Here is a 19,943-nt window from a genome sequence, read left to right on the forward strand (position 1 = left end):
AAGCATTTTCTACAATACTAGGCCCTACATTTTTAAGACTTGCAAACTTTCTATTACAAGGGCGGGACCCGCCAGTATCTTGTCGTACTGCAGTAGTGGTCAGTATCCTAAAAAAAGACAAAGATAGGGAAAATGTGAATTCCTATAGGCCAATAAGCCTTTTAAATACTGACTATAATATTTTCACTAAACTTTCAACAGGTTAAATAAGAAGGTAGGATCACGCATTGGGATAGATCAGTGTGTTTTTTAGCAGGGAGATAGCTTTATATCAATTCAAATTCACCAGGCAAGTCTGTCCCCTCTCCCCAATTATATTTGCCCTATTTATAGAGCCATTAGCAATCGCAATTAGGGAAAAAAGAGCCCATACAGTCCCAGTTCAAGGAATGACGAAAATAAAATTATACACCAACGACATTATTCTTTTGCTGGACTCAAGGATAGCCACACAGACCGAAGTCATGAGAGTTTTTGCAGAGTTCGAAAAGATAGGAGACCAAAACAGAAATCTTATTATGTAATTGTGGTGTGAATTCTCTTTTATCAGACTTTAGACAGACATATAACATTCACCCAAAGATGTATTTAGGGATCAATATAACTGACAAAGTAGAAGACCTTTTTTCCTTAAATTATACTCCATTGTTGAAAAAGGTATACTCTCAGCTAACAAAATGGAATCAGCTCCCGTTATCAATATTAGGATGAGTTGCATTAATTCAAATGTCTACCCTTCCATTGTTTAATTTCCTTTTTAGTGCAGCCCACTGTGCAATACAGAATTCTTTTTTTAAAGAAATAGACAGTATGTTCTCTTCTTTTCTATGGGCAAATAAGGTGCCAAGATTGGCACTTTCAAGTATTCGGTCGCAGAAGGAGGATTATCCTTTCCGAATATTAGAAACTATTATTATGCGACATTTGCACATCACAGTTTTAGATTTTTCTTTTTAGATTCACAAGAGGCAGACAATTTCTTTATGAAAAAGATCCTAAGGGAACATAAGATTGTAGACCCTAATGGAGTCCTGAAGTACCCTAAGAAAGTACATTATAAGACTCTACAACGGTTACTTAAACAAAAACCCCAGCTTTTAGCACACTACAATATTTTAAGAATTAATATTTCAACCAGGCTCTCGAATATATCTACAGGGGAAACAGGTGGTAATTTTGTTGTAAAGCTTTTATTTCGACATATTTGTCATAAAGCCATAAAAACATATAAAATACATTCACATGCATAAAAAAAGATAACATAATTGCCAGAAAAGTGCAATAAGTACATGTACATGGATGGTGCTCCAAAATATCAGCAGGGGATATGTGCAATTTATGTAAAGATACATTACTATTTCGTTATGTATAAAGTGACCATTTAAAAATCAGTTACAAGACCGGAATTTTAAAAAAAAGCCTATGTACATTATATAAATAATTAAAATGCCAGTAATAAAAAACTTGTTTTAACTTGTTTATAAGTTTCAGAAATTCCTTATGGAGTTTAGTGGTATGTTTTAACCCCAAGTTTCTTTCTAGTCAAGCAGACACTGAGGAGGTACCTACTGACTGCCAATTGAGAGGTTGTGGATTTGAGTATCCTCTCTGCCTCTTTATAAGTTCTTAAGCCCAGATTATTACATAGTGGTTTGATCCATTTTGTACGTTGGTATTTGTACACCGGACAAAAGAAGAGAATATGAGCCTCATCTTCTTTATGATTAAGTTCACACAATTTACAGTTGTACAAATCATTCCCCATGGTTTTTCCCCATCGGCAGGTATTTGCATTTATTTGTAAAACGCCGTACCTATATTGTAGGTAAACAGTTTTGGCCAAGGGTGGCTCGATTTCATCCATAAACTGTTCAAACATGGGAATGTCCTTAAATTGCATAAACTTATGAGTTAGGGAGCCAGTACCACGTTCGTGTAAATATACATTGTTAACAACATAGGACCAAAAGGCAGTTTTTACCTGTTCTTTACAATTAATTGGTAGTACAAGTGGGTTAATCCAAAAGTGTGAAAGACCTATTTTTGTGAACCAAGTGGATATATGTCTCAGCCATTTGATTGAATTAAATGTGTCCAGTTCCATGATTTTCAATAAACCATTTCTATAGTCAGTAAGTTCCGGGGTAGACCATAATCTTACCCAGTAAAGGAGTGGCCTTAACCAGCATAAAAGGTCTGTACGTTTTACATTAATGTCCAAGTAAACAGGCACTAAAGGCGTTCTTAAGGGTAGTCTTAGTAGTCGCCTGAAGAACGCGTTCTCATCAGTGTCAAAGGTCTTTGTTGAGTGTGGCCCCCAGATCTCAGCCCCATATATGGCTGCGGATTGAGCTTTGGCTTTAAATACTTCCATCGCAGGAGTTATAGCTTTGGAAGCACTCCCTCCATGTATCTTTAAAATAGGAAGTGAACTGTGTTTAAATGCCAGCCTGCTTTTCTCCAGTTGTTTTTTCCAAGACATCTTACTATCAAGCCTGATACCCAGGCAATCAAAAAATTCCACGTACTCTAGTTTAATGTTTTTTAGGGCCAAGTTCTTCATAGAAGATTTTGGGGGATTAATGGCCATATACTTAGTTTTTAATGAATTGATTTCTAACCCTTTCGCTTCGCAATAACTATTGCATTGGTTTATTAAATTTTGTAGTCCTTTGGGGGTTTGCGAAGTTAGGATGGTGTCATCGGCGAATAGCAATGCTGTAATTGCCTCATTACACAGTTTCGGGGAATTGTGGTTACATTGTGCCAGGTAGGGAGGGATGTCATTCACAAATAAAGAAAAAAGGGTGGGGGCCAGTACACACCCTTGTCGTACCCCCCTTTTTACTGGTATGGCCTGGGTAAGTTCACCATTTCTTCCCCACCTTACTTTAGCGAAATTATCTGTGTGAAGCTTTATGAGGTTTGATAGCAGTTCACCCGGGACACCCATATTCCTCAAAGTGTCCCAAAGTAGGGGACGTGGAACAAGATTAAACGCTGCTCGTAGATCCATAAATGCTACGTAAAGGCTACCTTTCTTTATTTGTACATATTTCCAACAGATGCACATAAACCTGTACACCTGGTCCACAGTACTTGTCTTGATTCTAAACCCTGCTTGATATTTTGAGAGGATTTTAGATTCCTCTATCAAGTCTAAAAGTCGGTTTAAAATATGCCTGGCAAAAATTTTCTGTAAGATATCAATTAAACTAATCGGTCTGTAATTGGCTGGATTATAACGATCCCCTTTTTTGTAAATGGTAACTATTTCCGCCCCCTTCCACGTTTCAGGAATTGGGGTCCCTGCCAATATTGAATTACACAAAAAATGTATATAGGGGCACCATACTTCAGTATTATGTGTAAATAAGTCCCCAGGCAATTTGTCAGGGCCTGGTGCCTTACCCGCCTTAATTGCATTTATTGCACGTAGGGTCTCATCGGCACTAAATTGAAAAGAACTAGTACACAAGGGCAAAGCAATTTCTGGATTATTTGGGCCTAGGAAAACATCTGCCGAATCATACAATTTTACAAAATGGTCATACCAAATTTTCTCATCATGGAAAAAGTCCCTGTTGGAGCGACCCGTTTTATTGTTTTTTGATATCAAACTCCAAAAGATACTTTGGTCGTGCTTCCTAGCAGCATTTAGGAGATCTTCCCAGACCAAATTATCCCATTCCTTTTTTGCACTAGAGAGGAGACTTTTGTATTCATGTCTACACTCCCTTATCCTCATCTGATCCTTGGATTTAACAGCATTGATTAAGTTACTTTTCGCTAGGGGACACTGTTTATTGTACCATGGTGTCTCTAGTTCGAGTTGCCTGCTTATGTTGCTTTTATCATTGCTACATGCTTTGCTCAGGAGGGGAATTAATAATTCTACCAGGTGGTTATGCATTTTGAGAACTTCCTGGGAACCCAAGCACAGATTATTATATAAGGGGATCGTATCTGAGAAGGTGTTATAAATACCTGCAAGTATATCTTTTTTTGCTAGTATATGTGGCCACTTTATATCCCTTCTGTTGTTAGAGACCTCGACCTCTCCCACCTCCCTGATAAAATCAGTTTCCCCTAATGATTTCAAAAAAGGGTTAGAAAGTAACCCCAGTTGTAGAGGGAAGTGGTCGCTTTCAGGCCTATTCACAACTTTCAAGGCCAACAATAGGTGCCACAAATTGGTTGTAATCAGCATAAAATCAATCAGTGATTTGGAAATCCCCTTGCTATATGGATAATTTGCAGGTTTATCGGGGTCAAGACGACCATTACATGCCCTTAGATCATTAGACACAGTTAGTTCGAAAATCTGCATGGCTGCCACTGAACTTTTAACTAGTTTTACACTGTCTAGAGAAGGAATGTCACAAGCCCTGTCTTCATTTTCTAGTAGATTTTCAAGCCCTGATACAGGTTCGAATTGGCAGTTAAAATCCCCGCCTATAATAATTTGGGAGTTTAATTCTAAAGTACCCAGATACGAACTTAACTGTTCTACAATCATAGATTCCTTGTTGTGGGGGTTGGGCCTGTTGTAAATATTTATAAGGTAGACATTCCCCATTTCCTTCGTAGTCATCTTTACCCCAAGCAAATCATTAGAACCAAAATACAAGGGTGACACAACAACATTCAGGGATATTCTTATCCAAATTATTAAGCCCGCTGATGGTCTACCTCTTGTGGACGCAATTGCCCCTCAGTGAAATGCTTTATAACCAAGTCTATGTACTATATTGGTTGCCCATGTTTCTTGTAAGAGTATTATATCATGCTCTTCCATGATAGAACTCCAAACCCTGTCACAAAGGTTTCTTGATACCCCTGCAATGTTCCATGACAGAATTGTTATCTCTGGCTTCATATTACATTGTGCTAAGCTACTGGGATATTCATTATGTACATTAGATGTTTCCCCCCCTTTTGAACCGTCCAGGAGCCCACTACTAGACACTGGTTCTTGGGCCTCTATGCGTACTGGTAATGACATATTTTGATCTAATACAGTAAGTACATCCACAGGCGCCCTCTTTAGGTGTTCTCTAGCAGTACTAATAGTTGCTATTCCAGCCCGTGTGTTTTTGACTAATTCAGTTTCAGGGGGCATTACCCAAGATCTTACACGTGATCTTACACATTTGTCCTGTGATGGGTCACTGAATAGAGGGGAAGGATTTTCTCCGACTTCGGGCTCTCCTTCTTGTCATCGACCCCACCATGACCAGTTTGTGTCCACTCCCATGTTCTGAAATTGCATTCCACCACCTGGTGTTGGGGGATCAAAGAACGAGTACCTACTACTCATCGTGTCCACACAAGGTGGGCCTCTATTGCCTGATGTTGGTTGTTTTGGGTAAAAGTAGCTAAGGTCACAGGTTCCAATTCCTGAGTGTCCTCTCCGTTGATTTTGACCGTACACAAGGTGGGCTACCGAAGGGTCTTTAAAGTTCACCAGAATGCAGTCCCCCCTTATGGCCTGCTGCCCAACCAATTTACTCTTCGAAAATGTATAACCTGACAATTAATAGTATATGGGAGAGGTCTATTTTCTCTTAACCAATATAAGGTCTTATTTTTAAGTTCGTCATAGGACTCCCTTCTAACAGGTTTCAGGGGAGGCACGCCTGTGAGCACTACCACATACGGTTGGCATCCGGGTGGAAGGTCGGCGTTTGGAGCTTGTTTTGGCATTGATTTGCCCCAGTTGCAATCTGCTACTGGGTCATTAATCTTAGAAACATAATTTGTAGTGCAAGCGGGGTTCCTGTCCCTTCATCAGTTCTCAATGGCACTAACGTTTGAGAGGTAATAGACACTGTCCTAGTTGTTAGTGCGTCCTGTTTTCCTTTACGTGGCGCGGGTTTTGGGGGGATAGCTGTTTGAGTTCCTCCATTATTTGGCAGCACCCCGACAGGGGCTGCTTGCGATCCCCCCGAAGCAGCATTGTCCTTTTTCCGGTCCATCATCTTATCTTTTCTTGGTGCAAGGGCAACGGGTCGAGTTTGTTCCGGTGGTTTGGGAATTGTCGGGCTTAGTTCTCCCCTTGTTGTATCAGCTCCAATCTTTGAGTGTAGTTTAACTAATGATTTTAGTGCAAAGAAGTTATCAAGTGAAGATTGTTCGAATTTATCCAAACGCTCCGAAAGCCCTTTCAGTCTTTCGATCACAGGTAGAATCAAAGTTGCCCTTAAATGTTGGATCTGCTCCATCACTGGTTTATCTACAGATGGATCCTTTGGAAAATTATCCAGTGCAGTATCTGCTGGAGGACTAGCTGAAGCATTTGTGGGGTCACCCTCTTGCCGGTCGCTTACTTCTACCCCTATGTTCTTGATCTCAAACCCTGTAGATTTGCAAGGGACACCCCCGTTTGTTTGGTTTCTTCTTATTCTTTTAAGGGCCTTTAATCTGTAGCCCTTGAGTGGGGTAACTAATCTTTTCCTTTTTAGTGCTACACAACTTGCCTTTACCGGGGAGGCCATTGAATCTTGTTGTATCAGTGCGTCATGAATCATTATCACGGGCAGGGTAGGTGGAACAGCTACTGTTCTGGGTGTGTTGTCTGATGTTACAATAGCACTACTTGGACTCCTGTTTATTATATCTGGATCAGGGTTAATATCGAAATGTCAATTGTCTACCCCTGGATCAGCAATACAAGGCTGCATGCTACTAAGTAAAGGTTCTGCTGGGATAATATTAGTTGGAGATATTGCCTGTACCAATGTTCCCAGGGAAGAGCGCTTGTGTGCAAGATATTCCCGCGACAGTCTTCGCTCAGCTAAAATAATTTCCTTCTCCACAACGGAAACAGCGCGAGTTATGAAGTTTTCCATAGTACCTAATGTGGAATTTCCCCCTCGCCTTGAACATCTACCAGAATGGGTAGCCATTGGAGTATAGGCAGACATAGGGAAGTCACTGCAGAATATTCAATTACTATGTAGCGCAATGACAATATTGGTATTTTACCTGGGTGGTTCTTAGAGGGGTGGCCCGTCCCGGCCCGTCCCGGCCCCTGCTGGCCCCGGACGGCCACAGACGGCCCGCCCTTTGCCCGGGCTTCGTCCGGCGTCCCGCAAGACGGGCCCTCGCCGGATTATGTAGATGGAGGACGGTTGTGGGCGGGGCACGCACGGGGGCGCTGAACGGATGTTGCTTGGTTGAGCAGGGACTCCTGGGATAGTCAGTCCCTGCTGGGCTACTCCCCTGCAGCCTCTCTGCCCCACAGTTGGTCAGCACTCGCGGCAAGCGCGGGAAACGGGCAACAAACAGCGTTGGTGGGTCCTCCCACGAAGCGGCTCCCGCGAAGCGGGAGCGGCGAGGAGCTGCAGGTAAGGCAGGGGGCAAAACAGCAAAATGTCCCCACGGCGTCCAGTAGTTCCACAAAGGGTCACGCAGATCAAATGCACAAGGCTCCTTTTTACTCGTTTGCCGGTTGTGGGCGGGGCACGCAGGGGGGCGCTGACTGGATGTTGCTTGGTCGAGCATGGACTCCTGGGATAGTGAGTCCCTGCTGCGCTACTCCCCTGCAGCCTCTCTGCCCCACAGTTGGTCAGCACTCGCGGCAAGCGCGGGAAATGGGCAACAAACAGGGTTGGGGGGTCCTCCCACGAAGCGGCTCCCGCGAAGCGGGAGCATCGAGGAGCTGCAGGTAAGGCAGGGGGCAAAACAGCAAAATGTCCCCACGGCGTCCAGTAGTTCCACAAAGGGAGTAATTTGTTTTCCGAATTTTACTGGTTCAGTAAAAAATACTGATTTTTTACCTACATCACAAATTCCGATTTCCTGCTACCGAATCAGTAAAATTTGGTATTAGGAATTCGGTATTTGGCAAATTACCTACATATGGCCCTCAGTGCTTGATTGCTGCTTTTGGTGCTTCTCTGTTCCTGGTTGTCACTACATTTACCTTTGTCATACTGTATGAATGATGGCTCTGTGTAATGATGTGATGCAGTATATTTTGTCTCAAATTTTCTAGCAAGTTTCTAGTCAATACCAAACTTTCTGTAAAGCCTTCACAGACCTTGAACCGAATAAAAATGCACTTTGACTCAGTTACACCAACGGCCGATTTTCAGTTCGACTGAGGCACATGTGGCATGTATGTGTAAGCAGTTTGTTGGACCACGGTGAACTCTATGGGAGAGCACTCACAGTTATTCGGGTTGTGGAGCTTGGCATTACACATCATTATTCCTCAGCATGTAACTGTTAACTGACATTATACAGCATGAATTCTATCCCCACATCCAAGTACTTGTGTCATTCTTCCACAGAGTCTGTCAGGGACCATAAGGGTCCCATCTTCTCTAACTCACAAGACACTATAATGTCAACAGCTCTGAGTTTCCATAGAGATTCACAGTTTACCCACAAATTTGGCGGCCAGCCTGGTCCACCTGCTCCCTTCCAGTGCTCCACTAAACCGTTGTACATGCTACACTACCATGCACTTATCAGTGTTCATGGGACCTTTGAAACTACCCATCCACTATTTCATGTTATAAGATGTCCCACATCCTGGAGAGAGAAATTTTGAAGAGAGATGCAGACAGACCTGTGCATCCATTTTTTATTAGATCACCCTTTTTAAAACACTTGTTCTAACTCAGTAGTGCCATGAGTTAGATCATGAACTAGACACAGCACAGAAACACTGAGCAGTGACTGCCTCTCCCTGTTTCTGAGCATGTCTGGGGTTTTCTGCTTGCAGCTCAAGTTTTAACTAGCAATCTTACTAAATTAGAACATGCACCTTAAACACCAATTAAAAACACACAAACCCTTTCTGCACCAGTATTTGTTTACAATACAGCTCCTGCTTAAGAATACTGGGGCAGTCTCATGAACATATTAACTTTCGACTTAGGTGTATGCCTGTTTTAAGACATTACACTGTCTAACATGAACACACTGAACATGGACATTCTTCAAGGTTGTATGTGAGCTGCAGACAGAACTACTTGGACACACGCAGTCAGGCGCTTCTGGTGCATTATTAAGCCTAGCCCCAAGATAATTACAACACTGAAAACTGTAGCAAAAATAGGGAAATATATTGAATTATGGAGTGCACATGTTAAATATCCATGGTTAAAAAATACAATATGAACTGTCTGTCTGCCCCATTCCAAAACAAGTGCAAAGAAATAGTGATGCCAGAGAAAGAGGGGGAAATTTAAGGGGCACCCCAAGTAATCTGGGAACTGTAAAAATAAACAATTTGAAACAAATTATATGTTCATATAAATAATAATGGAAATATTTAAATTAGAAAGAAACCAATGAAAAGAGAATAATTATGCCCTTTTGAAACTTTGCTTATTTGGATTGTCATACTGGCACTTGATTGATGTTGTTAGTTTAATTATACAATTTGCTAAGTAACATGTGAAGTTTTTTTCTAGTATGTTGTTGAGGACAAATGCATAGAAAATAAATGTTATTATGTGATGCCTCTGTACAGCAGGGACCTAGGAGGAAGCGCATACTGAGACAAGCAATAACATGTACATTCTCTATATGTTAATTGGATGTTACCATAAATATCATTTTATAATTATTTAGTTACATCTTTTCTTGTTACATTTTTCAGATGTACATTACAAACACGGTAAAGGCCAAAGGAACAAGACTTGCAAAGCCTGTGTTATGTTTGGGAATGATGTGCTTGGCATTTCTTACCGGAGTCAACAGAGTAGCGGAATATCGAAATCATTGGTCAGATGTGATAGCAGGATTCCTTATTGGAATGTCGATAGCAGTGTTTTTGGTAGGTATATGTTAAATCTGTCTTAAAATGGATCTTTTTTTGTTTAGTTGAATTTCCTAAATCCTAAGACAAACCACAAGTTGACTTTACAAAGTAACATCAATCAACAATTGATATATTTTAATTCTTCAAATGAATAAAACTTTCTGTTGCTACTTCAAAGCTTGCAAATATCTTTCTGGCATTCTTATGCTAAAAGAGTAGGTATTCAGACGAGCAACCCTCTCTTTGAGTTTGTAGATTTACCATAGTAAATTCAATTCTTTGATAATTTAGGTGAAATGATTTTATCTGAACAATGTTTTTTCAAATTACTGATCAAGTCAAAGTAAACACCAATTTCCATGGTTAGATGGAAAATGTGTAATTTTGATGGTAAATCCTAAACTTAACGATCCCAAATATTAAGGATTATTGACTAAAAAGCAGAACTGAAAGAAGGTCTCACAAATGCACTCTTGCCAGCTATAAAATGATATGTGAAAATATCTACCATAGTACTTAGTACAAATTTTGTAAAGGGGATTAAGGAATTTGGTTGCCTGTGGCCCCCTTCTGTCCATCATTACTATGATCTGAAGTATGAGATTCTAGTACACAAATTTGATTCACGGAGTGTGCAACTCTTGGGCCCATGTTGGCTTCCATGCTAGTGTTTGTAAACTCTGTGCCATGTTCACAAACTATAAAACGTGTGAAACCAGGTTGAAGACTGTTACAGCAGATCACAAACTCTGAGCAGAGTTTCCATTGCAGAGGTTCAATTGTATAAAACTCATGGGCCTACTATGTTGGTTCTGCATCCGAGCTATTAAAGGATATGTGAAATTGTCTACTAAAGTAATTAGTACAAATTTTGTAAAGGGGAATAAGGAATTTGGTTGCCTGTGGCCCCCTTCTGTAGATCACTACTATGATCTGAAGTATGAGATTCTGGTACACAAATTTGATTCACGAAGTGTGCAACTCTTGGGCCCGTGTTGGCTTCCATGCTAGTGTTTGTAAACTCTGTGCCATGTTCACACACTATAAAACTTGTTAACCAAGGTTGAAGCCGATTACAGCAAATCACAAACTCTGAGCAGAGTTTCCATTGCAGAGGTTCAATTGTATAAACCTCAGGGGCTTACTATGTTGGTTCTGCATCCCAGCCATAAAAGGATATGTGAAATTATCTACCATAGTACTTAGTACAAATTTTGTAAAGGGGAATAAGGAATTTGGTTGCCTGTGGCCCCCTTCTGTAGATCACTACTATGATCTGAAGTATGAGATTCTGGTACACAAATTTGATTCACGTAGTGTGCAACTCTTGGTCCCGTGTTGGCTTCCATGCTAGTGTTTGTAAACTCTGTGCCATGTTCACACACTATAAAACTTGTTAACCCAGGTTGAAGCCGATTACAGCAGATCACAAGCTCTGAGCAGAGTTTCCATTGCAGAGGTTCAATTGTATAAAACTCATGGGCCTACTATGTTGGTTCTTCATCCATAGTCCACAGACTCTGTACATAGTTTTATGACTATAAATGTGATTTTATTGCATCAATTCTTTCAAATCTGGGTTTAGGTTTGTGAACAATCATCACATCTGAGCACTGTGTAAAATGTAAGAAAAATAATACATCTTCATTAAATTATTAATTTAGGAAAGCCCAGGTGTCAGATTGTTATTAGGTAGTATGTTGATAGAGAACTCAAACTTATTTAAATGGTACTGGGTCCTCAGACACAGAATTGAGTCAATTTAGTAACTTGGACTCTATTAGAACTTTCAATCCTTTCGCCTGGGCCATGCTATGCATTTTATGATGTACTAATGTTTTTATTTTTATTACGTTTATTACTGTATTGCAATGGTTTTAATTAACTTATGCAAGAAATACATAAATACAAATGAATACAAAATTGAGTCTATCAATCTGTCACACTAGCAATGAGAACACACAGAACTATTTTGATAAAAAATTATTGGATACACACAGCGAAAATTCCTGCATCTCATTATATACAAAACTCTTGGATATAAATCGCAAGAATTGCTGCAACCATGGTCTATTGTATCATGACAATTTGGATAGTAATGAACATTTATTCACATCATTAGAAGCATTATTTGCCTTATATAGTAAATGTTTAAATAAGATACGTGCAAAGTGACCCCCACTTTTGAACAACAACAACAACCAAACATGAAGTGAAGCAAGTGGTGAAAAAGTCGGAGGTACGTTGGTTTGAAAACAACCATGCAATAAAGTCTTATTAGACTAGGCACATAGTTGCCTAACCACACATAAATATGGAGTATCAGAAGATTCATCTACAAACACGGTTTATAATGTTATAACCCATCAAAGGCACACGGATTTTATTAGAACTAAGGGCAAGCCTAGCAGACCAGGAAAACATGAAATATGCATGTATATGTAAAGCCAGAAACCTACTAGAAGAGTGCCAGCAATTGGGAATTGTCAGAGATTAATACTGGGGTCTCCAAGTGAAATGGAAAGAATGCAGTCTGTGACAAACTGCAAATGAGGTTCTTACAATCAACAAGTGAGTACAGGTAAGCAAAACGATACTCACAGGTACCATACCTGGAGCAATGAAACAAATTACTGAGTCACAAACAGAGGTAGGTGGAGTAATAGATGTTAACCAATGCATGAACTCACCTGTGATAAGAATAGGTAGGCGAGGATAGCAAAGATGTGTGTTGCAGGTACCAAGCAGCCCACGCAAGCTCCGCATTCAGAGACGTGCTGGCAAGATGGCTTCCAAATTAAACTGTAGCTGGCTGTCTCTGAGGATCCAACAGGACGGTGGATCAGGCTCCCTTATACTCCGATAAGGACTCCTAGTGGTACCTCATACCCCCTCAATGGCTGTCCATTTTGTGTCCTGAAGAAGACCTGCTGTGACTTCATCATAATCATGCACCATTTTGAGTCGAAACGTTGACGTATCCTACCAATCCATATCCTATGTTCTCGATCCCATGCCAAACAAACAAAATCTATAGGAGGCTTATTTGAGATTTATATGTCTAGGAACGGATGTCAATTAATGTTAACATTTTATACACTGTTTTGTAAAGCACTGTACATATTATCTTCACTTAAAACATCTTGTCACCCTTTGATCACTTACTCACCTAAATAGTCATTCTTTTTGCCTTTTTCAATAGTGAATATTGTTCATGACATTTTTTTAATTTTGTAAAAGAAAAACTTACAAGTCAAGAGCTTATATTATGTCTACTTTGCTTGAATTCATATATGTGTGTTTCCATTTTTTCTGCAAAGTTATTGTTGTAACTGTTAAGAAATATATTCCATCCAATAAAACCAATTGTAGTATAATCCTCAGCAAGATCGTCTAGGCAGATCATCACTGTCAGGAAGAAGACCAAGTGCCCAAGAGTTTGCTGACTACAAATATGGCAACCCACGGGAGTGAGGCTTCACCCACACAACATCACCTGTCAACACACAGGGAGGCATGGAGCCTTTATATGCTTTCCAGTGCAGAAGACCCAGATAGAGGGCAGAAAGAGAGGATGCACTGCCAGCCTCTCACATAGGCTTATGTGCAGTGTGGTAGCATCTCAAATCATATCAAGGAGAAAATGTGGAGAAAGCTGTGGGCCATCACCTATGTTGTGCGTGCTGGTGCACAATTGACAAGGAGCAAAAGGAATCATTCAGAAGTCCTGCACTGCCCGTCTCTCACGTAGGCTGATGTGGAGTGCGCTAGTGTGTCAAATCATGTCAGGAAGAGAATGTGGAGGGGCATAAGCAATGTTGCTAATGCTGATGCACAAATGACAAGGAGGAAGATATATCATTTAGATGTCAACAATATAGAATAAAACATTTTTTTAGATCTGATGTACAATTAACATGAAGCTAGAGTAATCATTTAGATGTTAAAAGATAAAACGTATACGCACACGTTCTGCAGACTACTTGACAAGTTAAAATGCATTCAGGGGATTTCATTGGCTAAGGCTTCATGCAGCAATCCACCACTTCAAAACATGCATATTCCACAGTAACTGGAAGTGCATCCACCAGTTTGCGATGAGCAAGAGATCTGGATAAATGCTACTGCTAGTCATCGATGCATTTCTGAAGGAGATTCCAAGCCATCCTTACTTTCTCCAGATGAAGAGGAATTGATTTTCTCTTGGAACAAGGTGGAACTATAGCAGAGTACCAAGGATTCTATCATTTAGGAGTTCTTCCATCATCCAGCAGGAGAGAAGAAACAGTACAAGAGGGATCACCTCAAGCTCTGTGACCAGAAACTAAGAAGGGGCAAAGATGACCCTATGGGCCTTTGAACTTGAGGCAATCTCACAAATGGATGCAAAGGAGTATTTGAGATTGTAGAAGAAAATGAAAAGAACAAGCTTCAAAATGGAGGATGTAGTAACTCCATGAAATGTTCCTGCACAGGTGCTGCAACAGGCAGGGGAGATAACTACTCCTTATTTAAAATCTTTAAGGCTATATTGCATGGAATATAAAACTAATGCACAGTGGAGGAAGCAGAACTAGGGGATAGGAAATGAAATGATGGAATGCCAACACAAAAAATCTTAGCAGTTGGAAAGTAAATGTTTAACACATATAAAGGACTGTTTGTCAAAATGATACTTAAGAAAACCATCCACATAACTTGATAAAAGAGCTTAGGGATTAGTTAGAGTTTGATAGTCAAAACAGAAATGTTGCAGGGTGTTCTCTCTACTAAACTCTGAACGCACTATGTATTCATATCAGGTAAACTGTCACATTTCACCGGTGGAGCACGTGCTGTCACCACCAGATTAGTTCTTGGATCGAAGGCCCCACGGCCTCAGACTTTTTTAGAGTGTGTATTCTTAAATACTTTTTTCCTGTGCAGGATTGCCAGGAAAACTGTGGAGACCACAAACTAAAATAAAAACGCCATGAATCCCCTGGGAGAAATGTCCCCTGGTATCATATCTGTTAGTTTTCTATGTTTCAAAATAAACCCCTGCTTTAGGAGTTTGTTTTTGAAAAAAAGGAAAGGTTTGCTAAGCAGCAGCTTGAAACATGGTGCTCACTCAGTGATGTTACTGTGCTTCATGTGGAGCAGCATGGTGGCAGCTTCTATCAAGGCATAGAAATGCCCGTCAGGCAGGCAGAAATCTCTACATAAGCCATCAGTGTCGGAGGTTAGTCTCCATTCTGTGGTAGAATGGTGGCTACCCACTAAACACTAAGGGGCATGTTTTCAAAAAGTCCATGCGCTACAGTGCGGCAAGTGAAGTTGCTTTAGTACATTGCACGAATAGGAGAGAGCAGATCTGTGAAATATCTTCAAAGAAATGAAACAGTTTAGCTCTATACATGAGCTGATGCACTTGTGGCTGCCGAGCATCAATGCAGGCACCATTACGCTATAGTGCAGGGGTATCTGCGTTAAGGTCCGCATAATTTTGGCCAGGAAGGAATAGCTATCATTATCTTTGGAGACTATTTCCTCTTTGTATGTGTGCTACAGAATGCAGCACACATGCAGAGAGTATATAACCAGGAGAAATAAAGATATTTCTCATTTTTCACCAAACCCAGGCAGGGCCACCATTCTGGTGCAAAACCATATGCACAAGTCTTTGAATATAGGGGTTTTCGCCAATATCTATTGGTGTATGCACAAGAACCCCATTTACCACCATTGAAATGCCACCTGACAGACAATGAGCTGCCTTGTGTTGCTTTTTCTTTTTTACATAGAAAAGCAAATTGCGATTTGCACTGCTTTGTAAATACCAAAACGGCCTTTGCACCAGGCCTTCATTAAATAGGCAATCATTCCTGACACAAAACCTTTGTAATCTGGGCCTAAATAACCTCCTTTTTTCTCTATTAAAACGTAGGTCTTGCATTTAATCCATCATCGTTCTGTAACTCACTTCACCACTCTAGTTCAGACCAAGCCATAAGCATATCAGTCTTGACCCTGTTCCTCATGGGAACAGTCCAGCCCGAACTGTCAAGCCAGGTCTTTTCTGGACCGGTTTCAGGGTAACACCACTCATCAGCCAGGCTAGCTTGAATCCAGTGGCAATGCGAGCAAGGGACCCACGATGATAGATTCAACCCAGATCTGTGACTGGGATGAGTGTCTGAAAAGTTTCAGCACTCTGTCCATCATCTCCTTGTGTTTGCATTGTTCACCCTAAGTTGGCCAGTTATGCCCAGATGTGGGACCCTTGCTCACTTTGCCACTGGATTCAAGCCAGCCTAGCTGATGGAAGGGGTAACCCCAAAACCGGTCCCAGGATGCTTGTTTCCGGTCCAGGGAAGACCTGGCTTGGCAATCAGGGCTGGACTGTTCCCATGAGGAACAGGGTCAAGACTGATTTGCATATGGCTGGGTCTGAACTGGGGTGTAAAAGTGAGATAAAGAACAATGATGGATTCAACCCAGACTAGTGGTGAGTGTTTGAAAAGTTTCAGCCCCCGTCCATTATCTCCTTGTGTTTGCTTTGGTCACATAAAAATAGTCATTTGCTAAACTGTTATTTATCAGGCAGGAAACAAAAAGAAAGCAAAATAAAAAGCGTATCCTAATTTGAAGTGACTTAATGAACTTAAAGAAGTAACACATTTTTAATATACTCTTTATTAACCAGCATTGTACTTGTATTTGCAAGTTCAAAAATATTACACAGCAATCAACTATACAGCTCCATACAGTCTCTGCAAGATATTTATAGATAGTGCTATGGTACGGGATCAATATGTAACGTGAAATTATAGATGAGAGGCTCTATGTATCAGAGATGTTTTTTACCTAGGGTTCAGAGTGACATCAAAAACAATATCAGAACCACCCAGTCACCTACCTATAATTATTTATATGGTGCTAGCTATGACATAGCAATAACATGGTCATACTAGTTTTTGACTAATTTTCAATGCATCTTTGATACCTCATGCACAAATTTAATTGGGTTGCAATGTAACCTATTTTATATGCTGACAGTGTTATGGTTGATGTTTGCCTGTTTAATGTTCTTCTATATTTTCCAGGTAGTTTGTGTGATAAACAACTTCAAAGGAAAACGAAAGGAAACTGAAAACTCGCCTATAGACAACTTGGCCCAGATGCCAGCAATCAGTATCCCCCGAGTAGAGAGCCCACTAGAGAAGGTAACATGTTCATATCAGCTTTTATGATGTGTAAAAAGGACAGGATTATATTGTGAGCTCTCCCTGAGGTGCCAATTAATGCAAATGATCATCATTCCAGTTACTTAATTTTATACTATTTTCTTAAAGTTACAAAACACATCATGAGCTAGTGATCAAGATTTACAGAAGAACATTGTGACAGAACAGGCGAGTCTCCTGAAACTGGTATGATATTAGAACTAATCTTTTGCACCTCTTCTAAAATGACACTGGTAGGCTACAAATAAGTGACGTACATCCCCCTTTTTGGGCTCTTCCTCCTGTATAAAGACTCAAACCACAGCTAACAGATAAAGCATTGAAAGTTTAAATCATGGCTTGAAATTATTGTTATGCATAGAGTATGCTGCATACCAGTTTCAGTCACACTTGGAAACTTAGGGTGGAGTTGGACTGATTTGCTCGAGACATAAAAGTGGTGTAAATGTAGTCTCAAGAATTGCCAAGTAGTTTAGCAGCATAGGTTCAACCATTTTGTCTGTTTTTATTATCAATCGATCTATCATCTAATTTTTCACTCTTTCTCAAGCAAAGCAATTCATGCTTCGGACTTTACTAGTCGGCGTCCTGTATTTGGTGAAGTTATGCTTCAGCCTTTACTGTTTTTGAACAGTCACTTCCACCTTTGGAACATATTGGACAATATTTTTTTTTTTCTGAGAACATCCCATCAATTGCATGATTCAGTGCAAAGGAAGACAACCGAATGTGAGGGAGATTAAGAAAACGTGTAACAAATGTATGCATAGAGGTTTTGGTCACACATATTCATCTATAGCAAAGCGCATAATAAAAATAGATATCGACTGAATGTTGCAAGGCGTTTAGGACTGGACTATTCATACTGGAGCAAGACAAAGTCTGATATGCCTATAATTGGTCTTTGTTTGCAGTGACACAGTGGACTAAAAAAGTTGGACCAAATTATTGCCTGAGAAATTAGCAGTAGCTGTGATAAATTTGAGTCTTCCACTTGTTGCCTTTTTGTTTTTCTAATCGTATGTAAGCAATTTATGTCAGAAGTGGGCCATGTGCCCACTACACCACTGAATGCAAGTTACATCTCACTGATGATAACCAAATAACAAAGAAATTGTCTGGAGTTGTTTCTGTTCCTGTTCAAAAGACTACAGGCTTGGAACATTGAGCTGGGCTGTTTCTCTTAGAACAGTGGACTTGAATGTGTCTTGAATAATGACCAACTTTCTGTGATTTCTAACTGGTGGTCTTTGCCCACTCTGCATGTTCACCCCAAGCATTTCCCCTTTACCCTCCACTTTTTGAGAAATTCGTTTTTTGTTGGCTATAGCACTCTGTGCACTTTGTAACACTAACCAGTGCAAAAGTGCTTGTGTCCTCTCCTTTAATAATGGTAAAATTGGCTTACACCTGATTGGAATATTTTATTTACCTATAACTCCCCTGTAGAGTAGCATACATAAACCCAGGACCTGTAAATTACTTGCTACTAGTGAGCCAGCAAGTAAGATATGAAAAATGCTCCAAGAGGAATAATTTACACATCATTTCAATAGTTAGACTGACCCTAACTTTGATCCCAGTTCCATGTGGGAAGATTGGATTGCCATGTGGTATACAAATACTAGTGATCCTGCAGCACTAATTGCTCCAACCACTTAAATAGCCCCTTAAAACATGTCACAGGACTGCCATTGCAGCCTGAATCTAGTTCTAAACTGGCAATTCGACTAGGCAATATACCTTGCCATCCTTGAAACTCACCTTTTATTGCATGTAAGTGACTTCAAAGGTTCCCAGGAAGGGTGCATTGTAATTAAAAGGTCGGGCATATATTTTCAAGTTTTCCATGTCCTGGTAGTAAAAATCCCGTAAGTTTGTTTTTCACTACTGGGAGGCTTACCTCTCCCAAATGCTAAAATTTGACTGGGAAGGTAAGTATTCTGTGTTTGATGTGTGATGAATTGCAATTCAAAATCCTCCTTAATAGTTGAGTCGTATTTTAAGTTATTATTTCGAAAATGCCACTTTAAGAAAGCTGTCATTTTCCTGCCCAAAACTATTTGGTGCATGCAGTTTATCCTGTGTCACATGACCAAGTGTAGTTGCCAGTTGAACTTTGTTCATTCCTCTCAGACAGCCACACAATAGAGAGATACATGTACACGTGGTACCTGGATTGGGGGGCTGAGCTTGGCACAGCCCTCCTTGCAACTAAATAGGCTGAGCTCTGTCTTCACACAAAGAATTTGTCACCGTGCATTGTTCATGCAGTCAGCTTGGAACCAGGACTTAGGAGTCAAGAAACTTCAAGCATTTCAAAGGGAATTTTCCAGAAACGTCTCCTACTTCAAAGAAGGTATCATTGTAAAAGGAGGACCCTTAGTCTCACGCTTCAGTTCACTTGCTAGTCCTGCGGAGGGTCTCTCAGAGGCCTGCCTGCTGTGTACTCAACAAGACTACTTTGCTGCACCTGGAAGGACTGTATTACTACCTTGAGCCTGCCTTCAACCCACAGAGGACTAATCTGCCGCTTTTATGCCTGCTTCATCACCTGCATCCAGGACTACCAGCTTGACTTCAAAGGCTAGCATGCTGGCATTCAGTTCAGATCCTCAGGGACAGAAAAGGCAACTTCCATCTTGAACACTCACCTGGACCCAGGCTGAATGAGTCCTAATCCCCTAAGTGGTGCCCCTCTAGTCCTGTACCCTTGGTGGTGGTGCTAAAGGTGCCTAGATAGACAGAATCCAAAACTAGGGATTTTTTTGAAAAATACTGCTCTGACAACTAAGGGAAGACTGGGACCAACCTGCTCATCTTTCTACCCAAGGTGCATCACCGGTTGGCCCAGCTTCATGGCAGCTCCCGCTACGTTCTTCTCTGCAGCAGCAAACCCTGTTCAGTAGTCCTTGCCAAAAGGGTATCCCGCCTTGTGA

General features: G+C 40.6%; 1 protein-coding gene across 2 annotated transcripts in view; it reads left to right on the forward strand.

The window, feature by feature from the left end:
* Window positions 1-19,943, forward strand: part of PLPPR5 (phospholipid phosphatase related 5) — a 622,523-nt gene that overhangs the window by 531,449 nt on the left and 71,131 nt on the right. For both annotated transcript variants that reach the window (XM_086954660.1, XM_086954669.1), the window contains exons 4-5: window positions 9,617-9,793; window positions 16,864-16,983. In XM_086954660.1, the coding sequence (XP_086810786.1) occupies window positions 9,617-9,793; window positions 16,864-16,983 (297 nt within the window). The remainder of the gene's footprint in view (window positions 1-9,616; window positions 9,794-16,863; window positions 16,984-19,943) is intronic.

Source organism: Lissotriton vulgaris, chromosome 1_1 (assembly GCF_964263255.1).
Source record: "Lissotriton vulgaris chromosome 1_1, aLisVul1.2, whole genome shotgun sequence".
Classification (NCBI taxonomy): domain Eukaryota; kingdom Metazoa; phylum Chordata; class Amphibia; order Caudata; family Salamandridae; genus Lissotriton; species Lissotriton vulgaris.